At 48.5% G+C, this 19,271-nt stretch overlaps 4 protein-coding genes across 4 annotated transcripts; 2 read left to right on the top strand and 2 right to left on the bottom strand.

The window, feature by feature from the left end:
* Nucleotides 1–10,973: 10,973 nt before the first annotated feature.
* Nucleotides 10,974–11,528, bottom strand: N7473_001668 (uncharacterized protein; the record flags this gene model as incomplete). The annotated part of the gene is made up of 1 exon (XM_057147608.1): nucleotides 10,974–11,528. One exon carries the CDS (start codon nucleotides 11,526–11,528, stop codon nucleotides 10,974–10,976), a length of 555 nt encoding a protein of 184 aa, XP_057011262.1.
* Nucleotides 11,529–12,274: 746 nt separating this feature from the next.
* Nucleotides 12,275–12,919, top strand: N7473_001669 (uncharacterized protein; the record flags this gene model as incomplete). Its single annotated transcript, XM_057147609.1, has 2 exons — nucleotides 12,275–12,600; nucleotides 12,739–12,919. 2 exons carry the CDS (start codon nucleotides 12,275–12,277, stop codon nucleotides 12,917–12,919), a joined length of 507 nt encoding a protein of 168 aa, XP_057011263.1.
* Nucleotides 12,920–13,851: 932 nt separating this feature from the next.
* Nucleotides 13,852–14,684, bottom strand: N7473_001670 (uncharacterized protein; the record flags this gene model as incomplete). The annotated part of the gene is made up of 3 exons (XM_057147610.1): nucleotides 13,852–14,478; nucleotides 14,520–14,581; nucleotides 14,657–14,684. 3 exons carry the CDS (start codon nucleotides 14,682–14,684, stop codon nucleotides 13,852–13,854), a joined length of 717 nt encoding a protein of 238 aa, XP_057011264.1.
* Nucleotides 14,685–16,527: 1,843 nt separating this feature from the next.
* N7473_001671 (uncharacterized protein) lies at nucleotides 16,528–17,637 on the top strand (the record flags this gene model as incomplete). The annotated part of the gene is made up of 1 exon (XM_057147611.1): nucleotides 16,528–17,637. The coding sequence occupies one exon, from the start codon at nucleotides 16,528–16,530 to the stop codon at nucleotides 17,635–17,637; it is 1,110 nt and encodes a 369-aa protein (XP_057011265.1).
* Nucleotides 17,638–19,271: the final 1,634 nt, after the last annotated feature.

Raw genomic sequence — 19,271 nt, forward strand, 5'->3', positions numbered from 1 at the left:
GTAATGTGCCTCTCGGGCTGGACCACCTTTCTGTCTCCACAGCGTCTGTATTTCATGGCGTATGTCAAGGCACTTTCTTTTTCCCAATTTTGCATGCGAAGATCAATCTTCTTATGACTGAGCAAGAGTTCAAGAACATCTGACGCCCCATATTGAATAGCTCTCATTAAAGCAGTCTTCCCATGCAAGAATGTGTTGGCATCAGCGCCATGAAGAAGCATGAGCTCCGCCCGAGCATAGTCGTTGTCTCTGGCTGCCAGGTGCAGGAGACTACTGTTCTGACGTTGAATGTTCCACTTGAGGATGTGGGGCTGCAGGCTGCAGTAGAGATCTCGACATGATATGCCCAGCGAGCCCAGATCATGAAAGTCTAGCTGAAAGACAATAAGTGAGATGATATGGCCTGGAAGGGCTTGGAGTATTTCCTATAGGGATTCAGTGGACGTCCACAGGAAAGAGTGGAGGGTGTGCAGAGGTGACATTAAACTGACCATCGCGGAGAACGAGGGTTTATAGACAGTGAGAATCAAGCAAATGGCAGTAAGTTCGTGAATGAGACGAGCTTGTAGCTGTTTTCAATGATTGTCCTGATATCTTTATATTCGACAAAACTGATCGTAGACAACCCCTGGGTCCAAGTGAATGATGTTGAAGGCCATGTGGCCAGTCGAGGACCACGCTTATGAGCTCCAGGGAGCCTTGTCGGTTCCTGGAACATAGTACGAATCCAGAGAACCAGATGAATGATTTGCTGGTGGGCAAGACCCGCCGGGATATTTCGGGGCTATGTGGTCAGGTTCGCATTCTTTCAAGGCGGGAGGCGGCAACACCACTCTCTTGAGCTGAGACTGAGAGATCGTTTCGAGTCTTCAAGACAGACCCGAGGTGAGAACCGGCACTTGACGCCTGGTTGGCATCTCAGGGCTCTCGCCTATCCTGTTTCTACAAGTGGATAGTTCGTAATTTCCACCTTGCAAAGTTGCTCTTTCACCCACATTGAGATAAAGTGACAGTACGAAACACGTTCTCCGTGCCAGATGGCACCTGCCGCAACAGCTATGAGCGGTGTCTGTTACTGGCTTAGATAGATTTCTCGAAATAGTCAAGTATCCGTTCACTATATATTTCAAAGGACAAGCAGGACACGAGAGTGCTATCTATTAGAGACATGCTGATTTGACGGTCTATGTGGCTCTGGAGGCCAACTTACGCCCTAACCATTATTTCCTTCCAGGATCGCGACCAAGGTTCCTGTGAACGCTCCTCTTGAGCCTGGGAATTTATAGACTCCTGGGAGCCTCTAATTTGCCTCTGCAGATCCATAGAATACCGTGCTAGCCCTAAACCAGAATGCTCGGATGATGCATCAGGATCTGAACAAGCGATATAAAAACGACCATTCCTTCCACCGATACGTTTTGCGATTAGTTTGCCTACCATTTGGCATCTTGACATTCGAGCTTGGTACCATCCTGAATCCACATAATGTCGCAAAATCTCAGATGTGACACTTCGAATAGGCTGTTTGAGCTTCCTCCAGAGATTCTTCTCTATCTTTGGGAATTCTTCGATTCATCGCGAGATCTATTTGCGATGGCTTGTGTGAACAGGATTTCAAACGATATTTTCCTGCCGTGTCTCTATACCTTCAATGTTCGCCGTCAAGAAAGCTCCGCGTTGATCTGGGCCGCTCAAAATAACACAATTGCTCTGGCAAATCGTTTGCTAAATGAATATCGAGCAAATGCCAACACGACAGATAATAGATCTCGCACGCCTGTTTTCCACGCTATTCAATTTGGAAGTGAGGAAATGATTCGAACTCTTCTGGAAAGCACAGCAGACATCAACTGGCAAGACGACCGAAATCAGACTCCGCTGCTTTATGCTCTGCAGCGGGGACACCTGTCCATGGCGCGCGTTTTATTGCGACATTGCAATCCATCAGTGGATTGTACGGACTCCATGCGTCGAAATGCTATCTGGTATGCTGTCGCCAGTTGCGATGAGCAATTGGTACAACTTCTCCTAGAACGGCAAAGTGACATATGGATGATGGACTACCGACAAACCACCCCTCTCAACTTGGCGATTTCCAAACGGAATCTGCCTATCATCCAGCTGCTGCTTGATCATTCACAAGCTCATCCTTCACAGCCTCGACTGGTGGACGTCAATGCTGGAGATCACCCGCTTTGCTTGGCCGTCCAGGCTGGTCTGAAAGAAATTGCCCATACTCTGATTAAATATGGTGCAGAACTCCATGTCAGAGACAGGTACAACCAGCCCTTGTTGCACCAAGCCGCCAGCAACGGGCATTATGACGTCACCCAGCTGTTGCTAGGCCATGGAGTAGATGTCAATAGCGCTGACCTAGGGGGCCGCACAGCATTGCACTTTGCTGCATTTTTTGGCCATGGGTCAACTACTAAGCTATTGTTGAGTACCCCCGGAATTGATATTGCGGCTTGTGACAACGAAGGGGCTACACCTCTCTGCGCGGCCGCGCGTGGAAATCACCGATCTGTGGCATTACAGATCTTGGCTAAGGAACCAACCAACATCAATGCACGCGGCCTTGGCGAAAAGACTGCTCTTCACTTTGCGGTCGAAAATAGAGACACCCACCTCGCGTCTCTGCTTGTCAAGCTGGATTCACTGGACCCAAACACCTGTGATGACCAGGGCTGGACGGCCCTCAGCTACGCAGCGGGCCAAGGCGATCTGCGGATTATGGAGCTCCTTCTTACTAGGAGTGATCTAGAATTGAATGTGTCGCGCGCACCCCCCATTTATCTTGCTGCTGAGAGGGGGCATCTGGAAGTTGTTCGCCGACTCGTCTCTCTTCAACACGTCGATATCAATCAGACCTACTGGCAGAAGTCTCCTCTATTCATCGCGATCGAAAACGGCTATCGTCGTATTGCAAAACTGCTGCTTAAACAAGGGTCTCGACTGAACGTTAACGCCAAGACTTCTCTTGGGGATACCGCACTCCATATTGCTGTCTCTTATGGAAATTCGGAAATTGTGGAGCTATTGCTCAGAGACGATCGACTCGATGTTACGGGGACCAATAGATATGGGGAGTCAGCCCTGGAGCTGGCAGCCCGGAACGGGAAGGAGCACGTTGTCAGGCTTTTTTGCCACGACCGCCGAGCAAGAAATGCAAGGCACTTCCGGAGTGCCATGGAAGCAACATCAAATCTTCGGATTCTGTATTTGCTTCAGGGGCAGTTGATGAGACATGGCGTGGAACACGGCGTTCGTCGGTCAGCTCGACTTGCCGGAGGAAGTTACCAGATCATAGAATCTCGCACCAGGCCGTCACTTCGAAGGTCGGCGCGCTTGTCACAGTCAAGAGTCAGGAGAGCGTAGATGACGGATTCAGGTCAGTGTGAACTCTAAATTAGTAGTTTTCAGACCTATTTATGCTTTCTTAAGATTAGTAGAAGTTGTTATCGGCGACTTAAAATTCAGTAATTGGCAATATGAAGCATGTTCAGGGTATTGGAATATGGACAAACAACCCGACAGCGCTGTTATATATCGTTTTCCACCGTCCGAAATTTGTTTCAACCGTCGCTTGTATCCCTCCGCGGGTATCTGTTGATGGTACTGTCTGAAGCCATGACTGTGAGCTGGGGTGGTTAAGAAGCCACTTACACGCCTCCACAAGCGCTGCTTCCGGGTTGAATTTATGGGAGTTGACATTCTCGAACCTGAGGATATCAGTAAAAACCGCCGATATCCATAGGATAAGAATGATCTATTTCCCGAGTGTGGGCAACGGCGAGAGCATATTATCATTAGAGATAAGGAAGTTCAGCGTACCAGGAAGAGCTATTCGATTGTAGGGGCTGCGGACCCCGAGCCCCACTGCAGTTTCTGAATTGATTGTCTAGACATGAACGTGTCGACGATTGACTGCAGAAAAGCTCAGCAGAAAGGGGAGTTACTACCGTACCATGATTGTCATCTAATTGGTGACACTCTCTACTTCTGATGCCTCATTATTAGTGAAGGCATTGCTATTTTCGGAGGCAACTGATCGGGCTTCCAGGAGCGAGATCCACATATTTGAGGGTTTTTCCATGGTTACACAGAGTTTGACATTGTTTCAGCATCCGAAATGGACATCATGGGAATATATAGTGGGTTGGTCCTGAATACAAGACGTAGAGCGAGGGATCATTGCAGTGGGCCTTTGTCACGTCGAGGGTGACCGGTAAAATGGTAGCACCCCCAGCAACCCCCCTAGATACTGAACGGTCGAACAGAGATATAAGGTGCAGGACTGTACAGTGGTCTACATCATTTGCAGCATATTAGTCTCGCGTGATACCATGTCACCATCCGCCCTGTAGGCTTCAGGAATGATGCTGACGGCGGCATGACGTATCTTGTAGAAGTAAGGACCAGAAGCATACACATGGAACTACCTGTCCTAGTGATATCCTACGTGAACCCTAGAAAGCAGATTTTGCCGAGAAGAATGGCTCCAGGATCTGGCACGAGAGTCCCAAGAGCAAAAAGGCTCCTGGAGCGAGTGGTTGCATTCCCAGATCTGGCTCAGTCATTCGTAGGATCGCCGATAGGGATCCCAGAATGGACCATTTGTCTCTTAATCAGCTCGGAGGAGAGGCCTGCACGTAAAACCAAAGTTCCCGGTCCAGGGGCTTCTCACACAGATCCCCGAAACCAAAGGTCTGGCCCTGGGATCGGAAGTGAGCGTTCTGGGAGCGCTCCAACTGCTGACACGCTTTAATATGACCCTTAAACCGACCGTGCCGTAATAGGTTAAACTAGATTGTGAGTATGAGCAAATCAGGGACGCAGCTTTCAATTCTCAAAATTGCACAGCCGATGCACTGTAGTATGGTTGCACTCAATAAAGGTGTATGCAGGGATGGTAACTAGGTTCTGTTCGAGCGTACTCAACAGATTAGGGCGCATTGACGTAGACTTACTCAGAACACAACACCTCCACCAGCCTCAGTTTCAAGGCTTAGCCAACGTTGAAAGTCAAATGATGGTGATAATATAGCAGGCCGCAGTGAACTGGGGATCCACCGCACAACCTTTTTAAGTGTTGATCGTTGATACAAGGGTGAAGCCTGAACAAACAAAGGTGAATGTTGGGAAAAGCCATCGCTACCTCACCAAATGAAGCATAAAGAACCGATGCCATGACATGGCTCTCAGAAAAAGTCTTTCACTGAATCAACTTCATTGTTGGCCGCCCCGCCGCCGCAGTAGAGAAAGGTTCAACAGGCATCACTTTGTATATCATGAGGCTGTTTAGATTGGCTACATACAGACAAGTCCACGGCATTGCAATATGAAGCACGCGGCAACAAGATACGCCAAAAATCTATAAATATGGCCTTCTCCCCGGGGTTTCTGTCGAAATCAATCTCTGCTTTGTCGCATTGGATAGACTCCTCGTACCAAAAAGCTGTTAGATGCTCTACAGCAGCCAACCCACGATATGTTTTTCACCTTTGATTCCCTCCGAGTATGTCACTTACTTACACAAATATTACATGCCCAGGCCATGAAGCCACCCAGCTCTCCCTAGTCCCTCGACGGTTCACTCCAATCGACTTGTGTTCGTGCCGACTAGCCAGACCCTCAGTCCAGACTAGGCTCAAAGCGTCTGTACATTCGCACATATTCATCAGTCTCGTTGGGTCGAGGTAGCAATGTCAGTTTTCACTGGCCCCTTGGCGGTGGGAAGACAGGTGAGGCTTCCTGTGCAGGTTATAATTTTGTCAGCACAATACAACCGGACACTGTGCTGAAACACCAATATTACGACCAGCCCTCGATTCAGATTCAACCGCTCAAGGTTAGCGTCACAAATATGCCACACCCACCAGCCAGCCATAGACGAAAGCCAAACCACCGATCAGTCCAGGACGTGTGAGCCAGCTCTTATGTGAGTCATGAGTCTCTTGTCTGATCCGCTTGCTAATATATGTCCGACAGAAAGTGACTCCGGCGAGACCTTCAGGAATGATCAGCATCTGATAATGATGCACGCGTCGACTTCGACGGCGATATCTCGAAAGGAATTTACGAGGTTCACGCACACGTCGCCGTTATCTCGGGTAGTTCGAAAGCTGGGGGAGTGTCCCGGAGCATGGCTACATCTGCAGTCCGCCACGGCTGGAGCTGCACTGGCTCGTATTGAAGTTTGTTGGACTCTGAGTACGTCCCCTCGTCGTAATATCCCCATGATCTTGGTCGAAGCCTGCGAAGGGCGATAAAGGACATCAGACAGGATGGGAAGACGAGGAGGGACTCTCATATTACGAAATTCATGCTGAATATCTTCTGCCATCAACTCTGCAAGAAATCTGCGGGATGCGACGCAAATTCTTGAGCGTGCATTATACGCATGCAAGCCATTGCCCCGTTCACTACAAAGCGAGGAATCTCTTGCCTTGCGTGTCTTTCGGATGTGTCAAAGTCAACAGGACTCCTGGTTGCCGAGATCCAACCCGTTCTCGTTAGAAGCAGTCATCGCTAGGAAACTTCCAATCCTAGTCGATGAACACTAGCTCCCAAAAACCAAAAACATTTGCAGTTCGTCTGAGGCAGTCATGAATCACAATATGGCGAGATGTCAAAGGCGCCTATGACGGTGGGATTGAACCGTTTCTCTGCGGAAAAAAACGAGAACGAAGAATCTCGCAGGTCCACATCCGATGATGTAAGAGTCCTCTTCCTTGCAACAGGCGTCCAAACCTCGTGAACATCTACCAGTCTGATTGGATGGCTATTGAGCATGCAGGACTGCCTGCAAAGCTTGCTGCCATCTCCGATTCCTGAATAAAATCTGAATTCTCTGTGGCCGTTGAAAAGGGAGACATCGCTGTCGTCGACAACTACACAACATGGACAGTGGAATCCATTGCTAAGACGAGTACGAATGTCTTGCAACTGGTCAGTCCACGAGCTTTCGATGGGCGTCGCAGTCTGGTATGACTCTTGAGTCACTAAACATCGGTTCATCCACCTCACGCGAAACCAACGACATCGACAGCGCCAGCTTTCTGTGGTCCAACTCCACGTGGATGAAGCGACTGTCGCCGCGGGTCCTGAAGCGGAGGTTTTCGTCAAAACCAACCTGAATGGCTTCTCAATTCACGGATCGGTAAAGCTGGCGGACAAGATACAAGCAGTGCTGGCCCTTACGACTACGCAGGGAATCTCCTTCGTTGGCTTGGCAGGTCTTCACCATCACAGTCGCATCGAAAATTGACTATGCGGCGTTTAGATGTTGTCTATAAGACTAGATACATCCCTTGCAGCAGAAATCGAATATCAATTCGAAACCGTCCCTCGTGTCGCATCGCATGCGATAGCTGGGGGATCCCCAAATGCAGCCCTCGTCATCAACGAGGGACAGACGAGGACTGTAGCGACTGTCGTGCGCCATTGAGCCCGCATCTTGAACATCGGATCATTTGCCATACTTTGCCAAAGGGTCACCGCTTTGGTTTAACAGTCTTATGATTCTCATGGTGAGTTTCTCACCTTTGATACTGTCCGAGCCCTTCGCTTACTGATATGAACAGCACACACCCCGAACCTTTGAAGCCACCAGCTCCGTTACGCAACACATCTCGAGCATCTGCAACGTGCTATCGCCTATCAATCGTCACACATGACCTTGGCTGAAGGGCAGCCCAATACGACGAGGCGTTGGGTTGAAAGTAGGAGGAAGTCGGGCTGATCCGTGCCAAAGTCAGCTGTGCGTTGTCCAAACGGTCCACCGAGCATCTTTAGAGCGAAGCAAAGCGTGGGCAATAGTGAAGATGAAGACTTGTGAGTGGGCTCTTCTTTGACGGAATGCATACTGTACTGACGGAAAGGGGTATTGTTCAAGCGCGGCGACCAGACCAATCCTGCGGGATTGGCAGAGCACGGCACAAACTTGCACTCGTCTTGCACGCGTCTTGCACGACCTCACCGCCTAACCGTTCGCGGTGGATCTTTACCGAGGCCACCCAGGTGCCAAGCACTGCTTAGCGACGCGTTCCCTCCCACCCAATGCGTCCTCGGAGACACCGCGCTGTCTTTCCACCCAAATGGTCGGCTTGGCAATCACCCACACCCTGTGCCATTCTTGCTCACGACAGGCCGCTCAACACTGGCCAACCTTCTAATTCTTTCCGAGTACGATATCTACCTGCCGGCTGATCGATACCTACCGATTTCGATCGGCCCGTGCCCTGGAGAATTCAGCGAATGTGCATTTCAGCGTGTCATCCGCTCGGCCTTTGTGATGCATGGATATAAATGCTAGCGAATCGCTGTACTTCCACAACATTTGCGAACGAATCGAGACGAATCCGGGGTTTCAGGAAGATTCCGATGAAAAACAAGCACACTTTCCCCAACGAAAAAGCCGATCTCACCGAACTCAATGGGCCATACCGACTCGTCCGGCAAGCGGCCCATACGCGATTGCAACCGCTGGCACTTCAAGGTGTACCGGTTGAGCGATTCAACTCAACTGTGGTTGACACGAGGGCCACAATCTGTGGGACAACAGGCAGTGCAGGCCACGTACAAGTAAAGCGTGAACCGACTGTCTTGCCGAGCCATTTCCAAAGCAGCCATCGGCGGGCCAAAATCGGCCTCTCCAGTTCCGAGGAGGCTTCGTCTCAGGTAATTGGCCTGCATCACTGCTCAATCATTCCCCGAGCTCTGGAGTCTCGGGGTCGAGTGCTCTGAAAGTTGCCACTCCCTTGCTATCCTTCCCCAATAGAGCGCCGTCTCTAGCGCTGTCGAGCATATCAGGGCCCTAAATAGTGCCTTCAAAATACGGAAAGATGCATCTTTCCACGTGATTACTGATTTTGAAGCACCGGTGCAGCTTATTTCCTCATTGGGGACCACCTCGTTTCTCCTCTATCACGTGACTATAGAGCACCAGCCTCGAACCTGCTGAAGACAAGTTGATTTTGAGCTTCAAAAAATGGATGCCTATTTTCTTGCTGAGTAGAAAAGCGCAGAAAATTTTGTGTTGAATGATGTCGATTCCATCCGAGAAATGCTTCTGGGTAGGTGTGGGACGCTATGAAGAGGAAGCAATGATGGGGGAGAAGCCTGTTGTGAGAGAAGCGAACACGGGACAGGCTTGAGAGGCATCTAATGCTTATAGCCACATCACGCTAGATGCGTCAGCGACTATTTTACAGATCCATCACGTTCAGCCTCTTTGTTCGATGGGCCGTCCAAGGATGAGTGGTCGTTCGCGCTAAGGAAGCATGGCGTGGACGTGGAAAATTCGCTGTTATTGCGGAGGTTGTGTCTCCTTCAACCAGTTCCTGCGACACCTTCGTGTCATTCCGTGTGTCTATGGGTGTATGATTTCCACGGTTCTTAATTCCATGGCATCCCCAGGTCGTTCATTTTTGACCACTTCTACCGACCTCAGCAGGCTTTTCTGGCCTTGATCTTGAGAACATCATCGTTCTGATCGTGGATGATGCGACATGACGTGACGTTCTTCCGTCTACCTTGGAAGCTATGAAGAGGAAGCCATGATGCTGGACAGAGCTCTGGAGGCTGGCGGCAGGGGCTTATTGTGCCTCCATCCTGCGGTCAATTCCTTCAACTATCTACGTAGTCGCTTTTACAGGCTGGTCTTCGGTAAACTTAGGCCTACGTAGACTGCTGACTGTGCTACTGATGAGACAGCCGCCGGTGTATCACGGTCTTGAAAGTCGGGAATAGAGGGTCGCCTTCCGAGTCCGTCGGCCATGCCCAGGTGGAAGCTCACAATGAGGACCTCGACCACGCACTTATTCGGTGCCAAGTTGTGCTCGTTTCAGGCTGATCCCGCATCGTTGGTTTTCCACATGCAAATCACCTCTGTGATCGATGTAGTTGCTGAATACTTCATCCTCTCAGTCTATCTTATTGTGTATTGAATGTCCTGGCACTTCAAATTATTTAAATCAGTACCCGTTACGTACAGGAAAGGCAATAAAAAAGATTGTCCTCAGACACACGTACCTACTTTCCCAGTGCCCCACTTAAACTTGACACTACAGCAATCTGATGATGATCTGGGTCTAGTCCGGCAGTAGGTGTGTCTGGGAAACTGTATTACTCCCAACTATATGATGTACCTCGGTCATATTTCCTAGAAGGAAACTGGTGTAGATTCCTCACTGGTCATAACACTGTGTGACCACTGGAGAGATTTTGGACCATAGATACGAGTTTGCTGTCCAAATAATACTGGTATTCAAAGGGAGACAAGAGGCCGAATATACGACGAGAAGACCAAGTTGATTGATAACAGTGCGGGTGGGTGGGCCTTTCCCTCAAGTCGGACAAAAATCTGCTCAACGAGTGTGACCCCGCTGCGCCCGTTGAACGACTAACCTTCTGTCCGCCAACGCAGGGTCAAAATCAACATCAACATCAACATCACCATCAACATCACTATCAACTTCACTATCACCATCAACATCAACATCACCATCAACATCACCATCAACTTCACTATCAACTTCACTATCAACTTCACTATCAACTTCACTATCAACTTCACTATCAACGTTCCCCTCAGGCCATGATTGCGCGGTCAACAAACTTGACTAAAACAGTGGATTTTCTCATCGCTTCAAAGATGCCAGTTAGACGACTCTTCTTCAAAACAGAAAGACTTTCCATTCCACCAGCTAGTTTTCTCCAATTCTTGTAACTCCGTAGATTAGAGTCGAACTCGGACAAAACACGTTTGATTTAGTTACACGGGCATGAGATCGGAAGATCGCGTATCATCTCCAATATGTGGTCTCTTTAATATTCGGTGCCTGAACTACACTGTAAATATTACTATGCGTCTGTCAATATAGTGCTAAGTCCTGTAATATTGCGAGAAATTCCAACACAATAGTTCTATTCGAAGTGTAAAGCAAGGTTCAGTCGCTGACCAACACGTATCATCTAAGCCGCCTTTTCTCACAGACCCAGTGGACATAGTTGCAAAGCTTGGAGAGTGATCGACTCCCTTGTTGGTTGTAGTCCGCTGAGTATAGTTCATGAGCTGCAAGAGCAGGTAAGCGTTTGACCGAACCAAAAGCGAAGGCATTCTTACCACATGTTGATAATTCTGCCGACGGCAGCGCTTGAGTCTTAGCGGAGTTTTGTGCAACCTCTGGAATACCCTGGAGCCAATGTCCAACCATGCTGCGATCGATAGAGTCATTGCTCGAGAGACTGCCTTGCGTGTTGTCGTCGGTGACTTTCAGAAGTCGGTTTTTCCCGCGGGTCACCGAGGTCGGCGTCCGCGGTGTCCGCCTCGCACGACCAAGCCGACGTTTTCGTAGGATATGATATTTCTTCCCTCGTAAGGATTCAACAGATCGGCTCACCCCGAATTGCTTCGAATAAGCTTGGGCGCGATCGGTCCACGGCAGTTCGCTGTTCTCTTCCAGCCAAGGAAGAAGGTTATCCTCTTCCCATTCCGACCATCCTGTTGCACTGCGCGAGTACATGGTGATAACCTCACTCACAATGGGAAGAAGAATGTTTGTGCACGGCGAAAATAGAGGGCAGGTAGGTCGACGTTGTTGAGCATTAATACTTCTGGTTTTATGCGATCCAAGGTTCGTATCCTTTTCTCAACGAACCACAGGTCAATCAAGTCATTGCTCTGAATAATTGATTGAATTGATTGGATTAAATGAATCAACTAACAAGCCCCGTCTCAACACATATCCCATCCATCAACGACGGTTGTTAACGTTGGCTGAAACGAACCAAGTCGAGGCACACAGGCCTTTGCCACATAGATAAAGGATGTAACATTAAATATACTTTTGAGATCAAACCGTGGAACTGAAAGCGCTCCATTTGTCATGTTGATAGTTCCACGCCTCAACGGCGAAACACAGAGTTTTGAACAGGTACAACGCTTCCTGGTTCACGCATGCTCCGTGCCTTGTGTTAAAATGTAGGTACTATCCAATAAGATGGGGTGCCATTTGAGTTGATGGAACCATCAACGTTGACTTAAGGGAAACATCAGATCGTCAGAAATTGATGTCTGTATTCGGCGCCGGAAATGGAAAGTACGGAAATGGATAGCTGGGCACGTGGGCTAGGATTCAAATGGCGGAAGTTGTGAATTAAAAACCAAACAGACGATTGACCGTTGTTTAGTCGAAAAATATATAATGATGGCTCTGTGAACCAAAAAGCCACAAAATACGCCGTCTGTTTCACGACACTAGACACCAGTATGGGTGCCATTCGAAAGTCTTCGACGTATTCCTCTCGACGACCTGACTTCCGAAAACAACTACAACGTGCGCTGGGTCTATCCTCATCTGAGAGCGAGGATACTCAGGGTGCACTTGAGTCATCCACCGGTGATACTACTGAGGATCAGCAGTCAGTTCTCTCGAAGAGCGATAGATCTAGCGTGCCCCGTGACAGTGTTGGTCCTACATACGAAAAACAAATCGATCCTGAATTGTTCCCGACTGCTCACACGGCGGACAATATTGAACAAGTGACGGGCTTGCCAAGAGATCGTGACATGATAGCTCTGGAATGCGTCGCAGAGTAAGTGCCACCTCTATTGTCCCTGAACCTCTAAAGCTAAATGTCCTTTTTTGCCAAGGCTAGACGTGAGAATGAAGTAAACTGAACCCCGGTGTATCGTATTATCTAGAGGGACGCGTGGGCTAATCAATGACACAGGATGGTGGAAGATTCTATGCACGACCAAGAGAATGTGAATGAGGTGGTCCGCGCCGATTTGGCGGATATACTCGGTCGACTGGCTATCATGGAAGAGAAAGTCAGCATGGCTTCGCAAGTGGGACAGCAGGTTCCGCGGGTGAGTCTGCCAACCGGGCGGAGACGGTCTTTGAGGCGATGAGCGAGATCTTTCCAATCGTTCAAGTCTTCCTACACAGATGTCGTTGGCATTCAAATTGATCATCAGGATGAAATGAATAATTACGGAGGAATAGTGTTCATTTGGTGAAGAATTTTTGAAAAGAAAATATCTGAAGGATTGGCAAACTTCGCATAGCGTTATCCGAAGTCTGGTCTAGCGAAGGACGTTAAGTGCGCTCTACCTAGAATGTAATCCCCCACATAGCATGGACCGGGTGGGGTATGAGAAAAGGGCGAGAAAACGGCAACGAGTGGAGACCATGCGTACCATTTAACTTTCGTGGGATCGTAGATCCCGGCCGATCATGGTTAATTGAGTTTTCGACTCCGCTGGGAGAAGGCTAGACCACGATCGGTAGTGGGTACGGCGGACTATAGTGGGGCTGACTGGTGTAAGTTTCGAAGGCCTCTCTTTACATAATATTTCTTAAACCTAGAAATTGTCAGAGCAAGCTAAAACAGTATGGACTAGTATGCGGCAGAGCGAATAGGATCGAAGATGTGTGTATTGGTGGTGGTTATCTAACATAGGAAAAGGGGCATGTGAAAGTGTGTGAAACGAGAGGAAGCTAACCAAATCTGGCTAGTAGTTGGCTGGATAATACCAGTGGACCTATTTTCTTGACAGAAATACATGCCTAGTGGGCCCCTGCTCCCCGTTTCTCTCCGGACAGCTCGTAGATCAATGGGGCTTTGCCCAAATGTGAGGCGGTGTCCCCGCAACGGAATACTATGCCTCATGCGTCGCAACTATGAGGTACGATTTGAATGGGCCGTGGTCTACATGAATTTCTGATATCATAATACGCGACATAATAATAGGAAGATGGCATTCACTTTGCACAAAAATATACCGCATGAAACAATCGCATGACGGCCCAGGCCCTCCACTCTAATGCAATCCTCGGGGTTCTAATTTGCAGATGTCGGCGCTTGCTGAGGCAGGACAGAGTATTCACCCAGTTCAGAAATCTCCGGCAATGAGGTAGAAACGATGGGATCTTGTGCGCTGATTTGACTGGTCCATGCTGTATCCACCACTCCGGACCCTGGCAAATAGGTAGCTAGCTGTCGGTTCTGAATGGCTTCCACATTTCTCCAGAATTGCGTGGCCGCTGCTACCAGGTCACCGTGAGCTTGATACAGAGCTGGTTGGATATCATTCCATGCCACTTGGCCTTGCATGGCGGAATTGAAAGATTCAAGCTGCTGCTGCAACTGACTGGCTTCCATTTGCAATCTTTTGGCTTCGCATGAGAGATTCTCATTCTCCGCCAGTACCTTTCTCAATTTTGCCATCTCTTCCGCCTTCTCCATCTGCAGCCGCTGTATGACTTGGGCACTCTCTGCTCGCTCTTGATCCTGGTCCTCCCGGGCTCTGAAAAGCTTTTCTTGGGCCCTGCCTATGTGTTTGAAACAGGCTTTGTGAACAGACAGACTGTCGTGATTGTCGTCTTCTCGTCGTCTTTTGTGCGGAAATGGCAACTTGTATTCAAGGTCAATATGGGAACAAGCGTTGGGAAAAGGCTCTGTGGAGGGCTGGCTAGAGATGGAAGATCCACAAAGCCGGAAAACCTTACCTGATCCGTAGCTGAGCGCTTGGCTGATCGCAGTACACGGTGTTCAAAGGTGTCAGAGGTAGCTGATGATCGAGAATGAATTCTGTCCAATTCACCTATGTGGGCGTCTGACTTTGGCCTTGAGCAACCTCTCTCACTCTGCGTAGACTTGATGCTGGGCCGCATCGTAAAATTTCAGCTCGGAGACAGTTGAACCCTCGCGTGCAGGAGAACCAGAGATGGTGGTGGTTACCCTTCATGGGAAACCGATGGATTATATATAGATGATCATAATACGGAATATGAAACATGAGGCAATCTCAGCTAAAATTTAGGGCATAGAAATGCTGGATACTGAACTAGCATCAGAATGGTGCGCCCTGTTACTTTCTAGAGTAACTCACCGATGGCTCGGAAAATGTTAGTGCAGAAATTAAAGTTGACCTAATGTGAAGAGAAACTGAATTTCATTGCAAGCATATTCACATTCGGATCACAAAGCACCCAAAAGAGCACACCATCATTCTGAATTTGATAAGGAAATCCCTGCACTCCACTTTCATGGTGCTCAAAATGAGCACACAACATTAGCAAAATGCCTTACTAAATTGATCAGGTTACAGCAAATGATTCTCCTAAATTGTGTATCTCTGTCTGAAACATTCGCAACGTGGATCCTTTTGTTGAATCTACCATAACTCTTTGTTGTAGCGTTACAATGGAGACTGTTTCAGGTCAATGCTAAAACTCAAACCGTAAACGCCTGCAGACGCATCTAGAGCACCGGCAGTGTTTTATTTCTGGATGGAGGTAAGATAGTCAAAGGTATGGGGCTGCTCAAGCTTTTGCAACTGATCACAATGTGATGATCGAGGAAGCTGGCGTTGCGAGACAGATCATGGACATCTTAAATTTACAACATCATCTTCCATTACACACGGAGATTAGGATGAAGATTCCATTCACGAGGAATAGTTGTCACGTAGTAAAATCTACTCAATTCAACGTGCCAAGTCCAAGTCGAAGGGAGAGACTACAGCAACACTTGCTGATCCCGTGTAGCTCCACACGCAACGCTTCCGACTCTGGGCAAAAAGCTGGCACGCTCCCTTCTGGCCAGCAAGAACAAAGCTACTCCACAAGGAGATCGCTCGTAGCCTGGATTTTGCTGGCAGTAAAGTACCGGAGTGGGTCAAAAATGAACTGGACCTGTTCTAGAAGTTCCCTCCCGAGAAACGTACCCCAAAGTCAAGATGCCCAAGGGAACCAACTTGACCTGCATGGGATTCTTTCAGTGACGGGATTTTTTGACAAAATAATTTGTTTCGAGAAGTTTGGAACGGCCATAACCGTGATAGGAGTTACCGACCCGCAAGGCCGGAATAAGTAATAGTCTTGTATGTTAGACTTTCAGGGCCCACCGGCATCAACCAAGGGGCATAATTCCAAATTCAAAGCCGATGATTCATGGCAGTTGTGATGTCAAACATTCGGTTCCATGGATCAGCTGTATGGATTCTTTTGCGCCTTATATGTCCATTGCATTGTTGACGCGTAGTTTGTTGGAACAGGGGCATTTCCGTCAGCGTGCGAACACGACCATTGACAAATATAATTCCAATATTTTCCTACCCATGGATATCCGGGAGAAATAACCTTTGTGGCTTTACTCGGGCCATTCCTTATCACCGCCAGTCGCGCCTTTGATCCAAACCAGAAAACCCTTACCCCACAAGGGGTTTTCAGAAGTACTGATTCCCAGAGGATTGATACGACTCGAAGTACAACTCTACTCGTACTTAGTCTCATTCCCCTTGTCGTATGGTGAAATCGTGCGGATAGAATACATCATGACTTTTGAAGGTGAACTCTCGTACAATGGCCTAAGGATTGGTTCTATTCATGTGTGATTATGTCACTCAGGCCGATATAATAACTAATAGCTAGGCCCGGAAGTGATATTTCACTGGACCTCGTTTGTCTCAGTTCACAGTCGTGATCTTTCCATTTACGCCTGCCTTACGTTGTCATGGACACAACCATCACCAACTTGCCGCCTAACGTAGGAGCCATCCTCATCGAGAACATCTCCATCATTCAAATTATATCCATGTTTTCGATCGGCGCCTACAACGCCTTGGAGACGGGAATCGCCGTGTTCGACTCATTCCGACGTTACCGAGGGCTCTATTTCTGGAGCATGCAGGTAGCATCGTGGGGCATCCTGGTCCATACAATCCCGGCTATGATACGATTTGTATCTCAGTCATCCAACCTGGCCATGTCAATCCCATTCATTCTGGGGTGGTATGCCATGGTGACTGGACAAGCCGTGGTGCTCTATTCCCGCCTGAATGTGCTTGCGACAAACCCCCTGAAGCTTCGCTGGGTGCTATGGATGATTATTACAAATTTCTTCATCCTACATATTCCGACGACGGTACTCTTCTACGGTCTGAATAGTGGTCACAGCGAATTTGCCGGACCGGCAGCTATCTACGATCGGATCCAGGTGACCGGATTCTGTATGCAGGAATTGGTTCTCTCGGGTGTCTATATACATCAGGCAGTGGAAAGAAGGAGGGATAAGCGAGATCTACATCACCAACAGGACCGAAAAGTCATCCTTCACCTACTCTGGATCAATATTCTTGTGGTCCTGATGAACATTCTGCTGCTCGTGGCCGAGTACAAGCTTCACTACATCGAAGTCAGCCTCAAAACCGTGGTTTATAGCATCAAGCTGAAGCTGGAATTCACGGTCTTGAATCGTCTGAGAAAGCTGGGATATACGCCACCTCCTGCCTTGGCTTGCCAGATGCCCGAATATGCCAGGCAAGACAGCAATGCCAATCTGGTGGGACGATCACGTCTCCACTCACGCCAAGAGTCAAACTGCGAATCTGTGCACACGGTGTGTGGGATTAATGTGCCACCTCGTGCCTTCCAACGACCCAGCCTTCAGGCGAATCGTGAGGCCAAATACGAGACTGATAGGGACGATACGAGCCTCCCGTCGTCAAATGAGTTGACAACTCCCTCAGCTACCGCCTCAGGTCACTTGGTCTCGTCCTTGTCTTCCCTGGAGTTGAGTCTTACAAACTTTACGCCAAAGTTTGACGTGGAGGTCGTGGAATAAAGCCGAAATATATTTTCTCAAGGTAGCGACTCTATAGCTAATGGCATCGTGTTGGAATTTTGGTTGGACGAGGCTCCTTATGGGCTTTGATGCTACATCGTATAAATCCGTATGTCATTGATTTATTTGAATGAGATATTATATTATGAGTCACTGTCCAAATGGGGGTTCTCAGAACCGCCGACATGCTGGATTCACGAAAGATATAGGTAGCAGCGGCGTTTGGCAAGTGTTGCCCCGTTCTTTTATCAGGATCAAGTTATACATCAAATATCCAGAAGCCTTGGAGTCGTATCTGAAATCATCAAAGAATTACAGCCTGAGATAACCAGTAAAGACAATAAAGGTCATAGCTGGGAAAGTCGAATAACAGACTGCTTGTCCTACAGTTGAGGGGTTTTCTCTGGTAGGCAGGAATACGCTCGGATCATTCCAGCTATTTGCGATCGTTGCCTGTTTTGTAGAACTCTCAAGTGGAATGGTGACAAAGATTGACCGTGGCTGATACTCGAGTGTGAAGCGTTCTCGACGGAGACCGTCTGCGATCCCCACGGCTCTTCGAAACTAATGCCTGTATCCGGACAGGCAGAAAGGGTAGACACCCCCCAAAATGCCATATCCTGATTGACGGAGACCATAGCGTAATATCTTTGAGAACAGTCGAGATTGGCAAACACGACAGATGCCCGGCTATTCGAAACCAATTGCTGTGAACAGCCACAGAGCGCCTGCTGACCCGGAAAGCAAACTAAGAGCAGAGTGATCAGCCATGGGGTTAATCCCTGGTCAGGTGTAAACATTTGTCTATGCGGTACATACCCGAGTGTCCATGAAATAGAGGTGACTCAACTTCGTTGCAGCTCTCTGCATGAAGCACGATATGGTACTCTGGCTTAGAACGGTGCGCAATGAACGGGAACTCGGACCCCTTGGTCTCCCAGATAATTGACAGTTGAGCTGGCCCCGATTTGCAGATTTTTACATGACGAGGCATATAGCGAAGGCGGTTTCTTACACACCGAATAACCCAATTCTGATTGGAAATTGGGAGAGGGGCTTCGGTGTAGATCACACGCAGTGCCTTTCGGCAAAGCTCTTCCAGAAGATGATCACATAGGCCACTCGATGGAGCACAATTCCCCTGCGCCAATTTTGATTCAGTGCAAGGGAAAATGCAATGCATAATATCAGGGTTCTGCCAGATCGGGTCAACGTAGAGGATGTTACTGTTCGGATTGTAACTTATTGGCACCAAACCCATCCTCTCCACCCGGACCTCAATACTAGGTGCCAAACCAGTGAGAGCCACTGTGTTATGTAAAACCAAAAGTATTTGTCGAGTGGACACGTTCTGGGGATCTGTTGATACGTCGACATGTGTCGTTGGCTTCCTAGGTGTCATGGTTGTTGAGATCTGACTAAGCCCACGAGAGATTCTGGGAACTCGCTTAAGAGCAATATAACATAAGGATGGTTCCTGTCACGATGCAATGAGTTGACTAATAGAGACTAGAAGATCATGGGTAGAAATTGAAATCTCACCGCTAAAAACACATCCTTGGAGCGTATTCGATGTGTAATGCATCGATGAAAGGCGTATCTTCGGATTGATACCCCTTTGGCCCTTTGGTTCG

The sequence above is a fragment of the Penicillium subrubescens genome (genome assembly GCF_028828155.1).
Source record: "Penicillium subrubescens strain IBT 31985 chromosome Unknown utg000002l_segment0_segment0, whole genome shotgun sequence".
Classification (NCBI taxonomy): domain Eukaryota; kingdom Fungi; phylum Ascomycota; class Eurotiomycetes; order Eurotiales; family Aspergillaceae; genus Penicillium; species Penicillium subrubescens.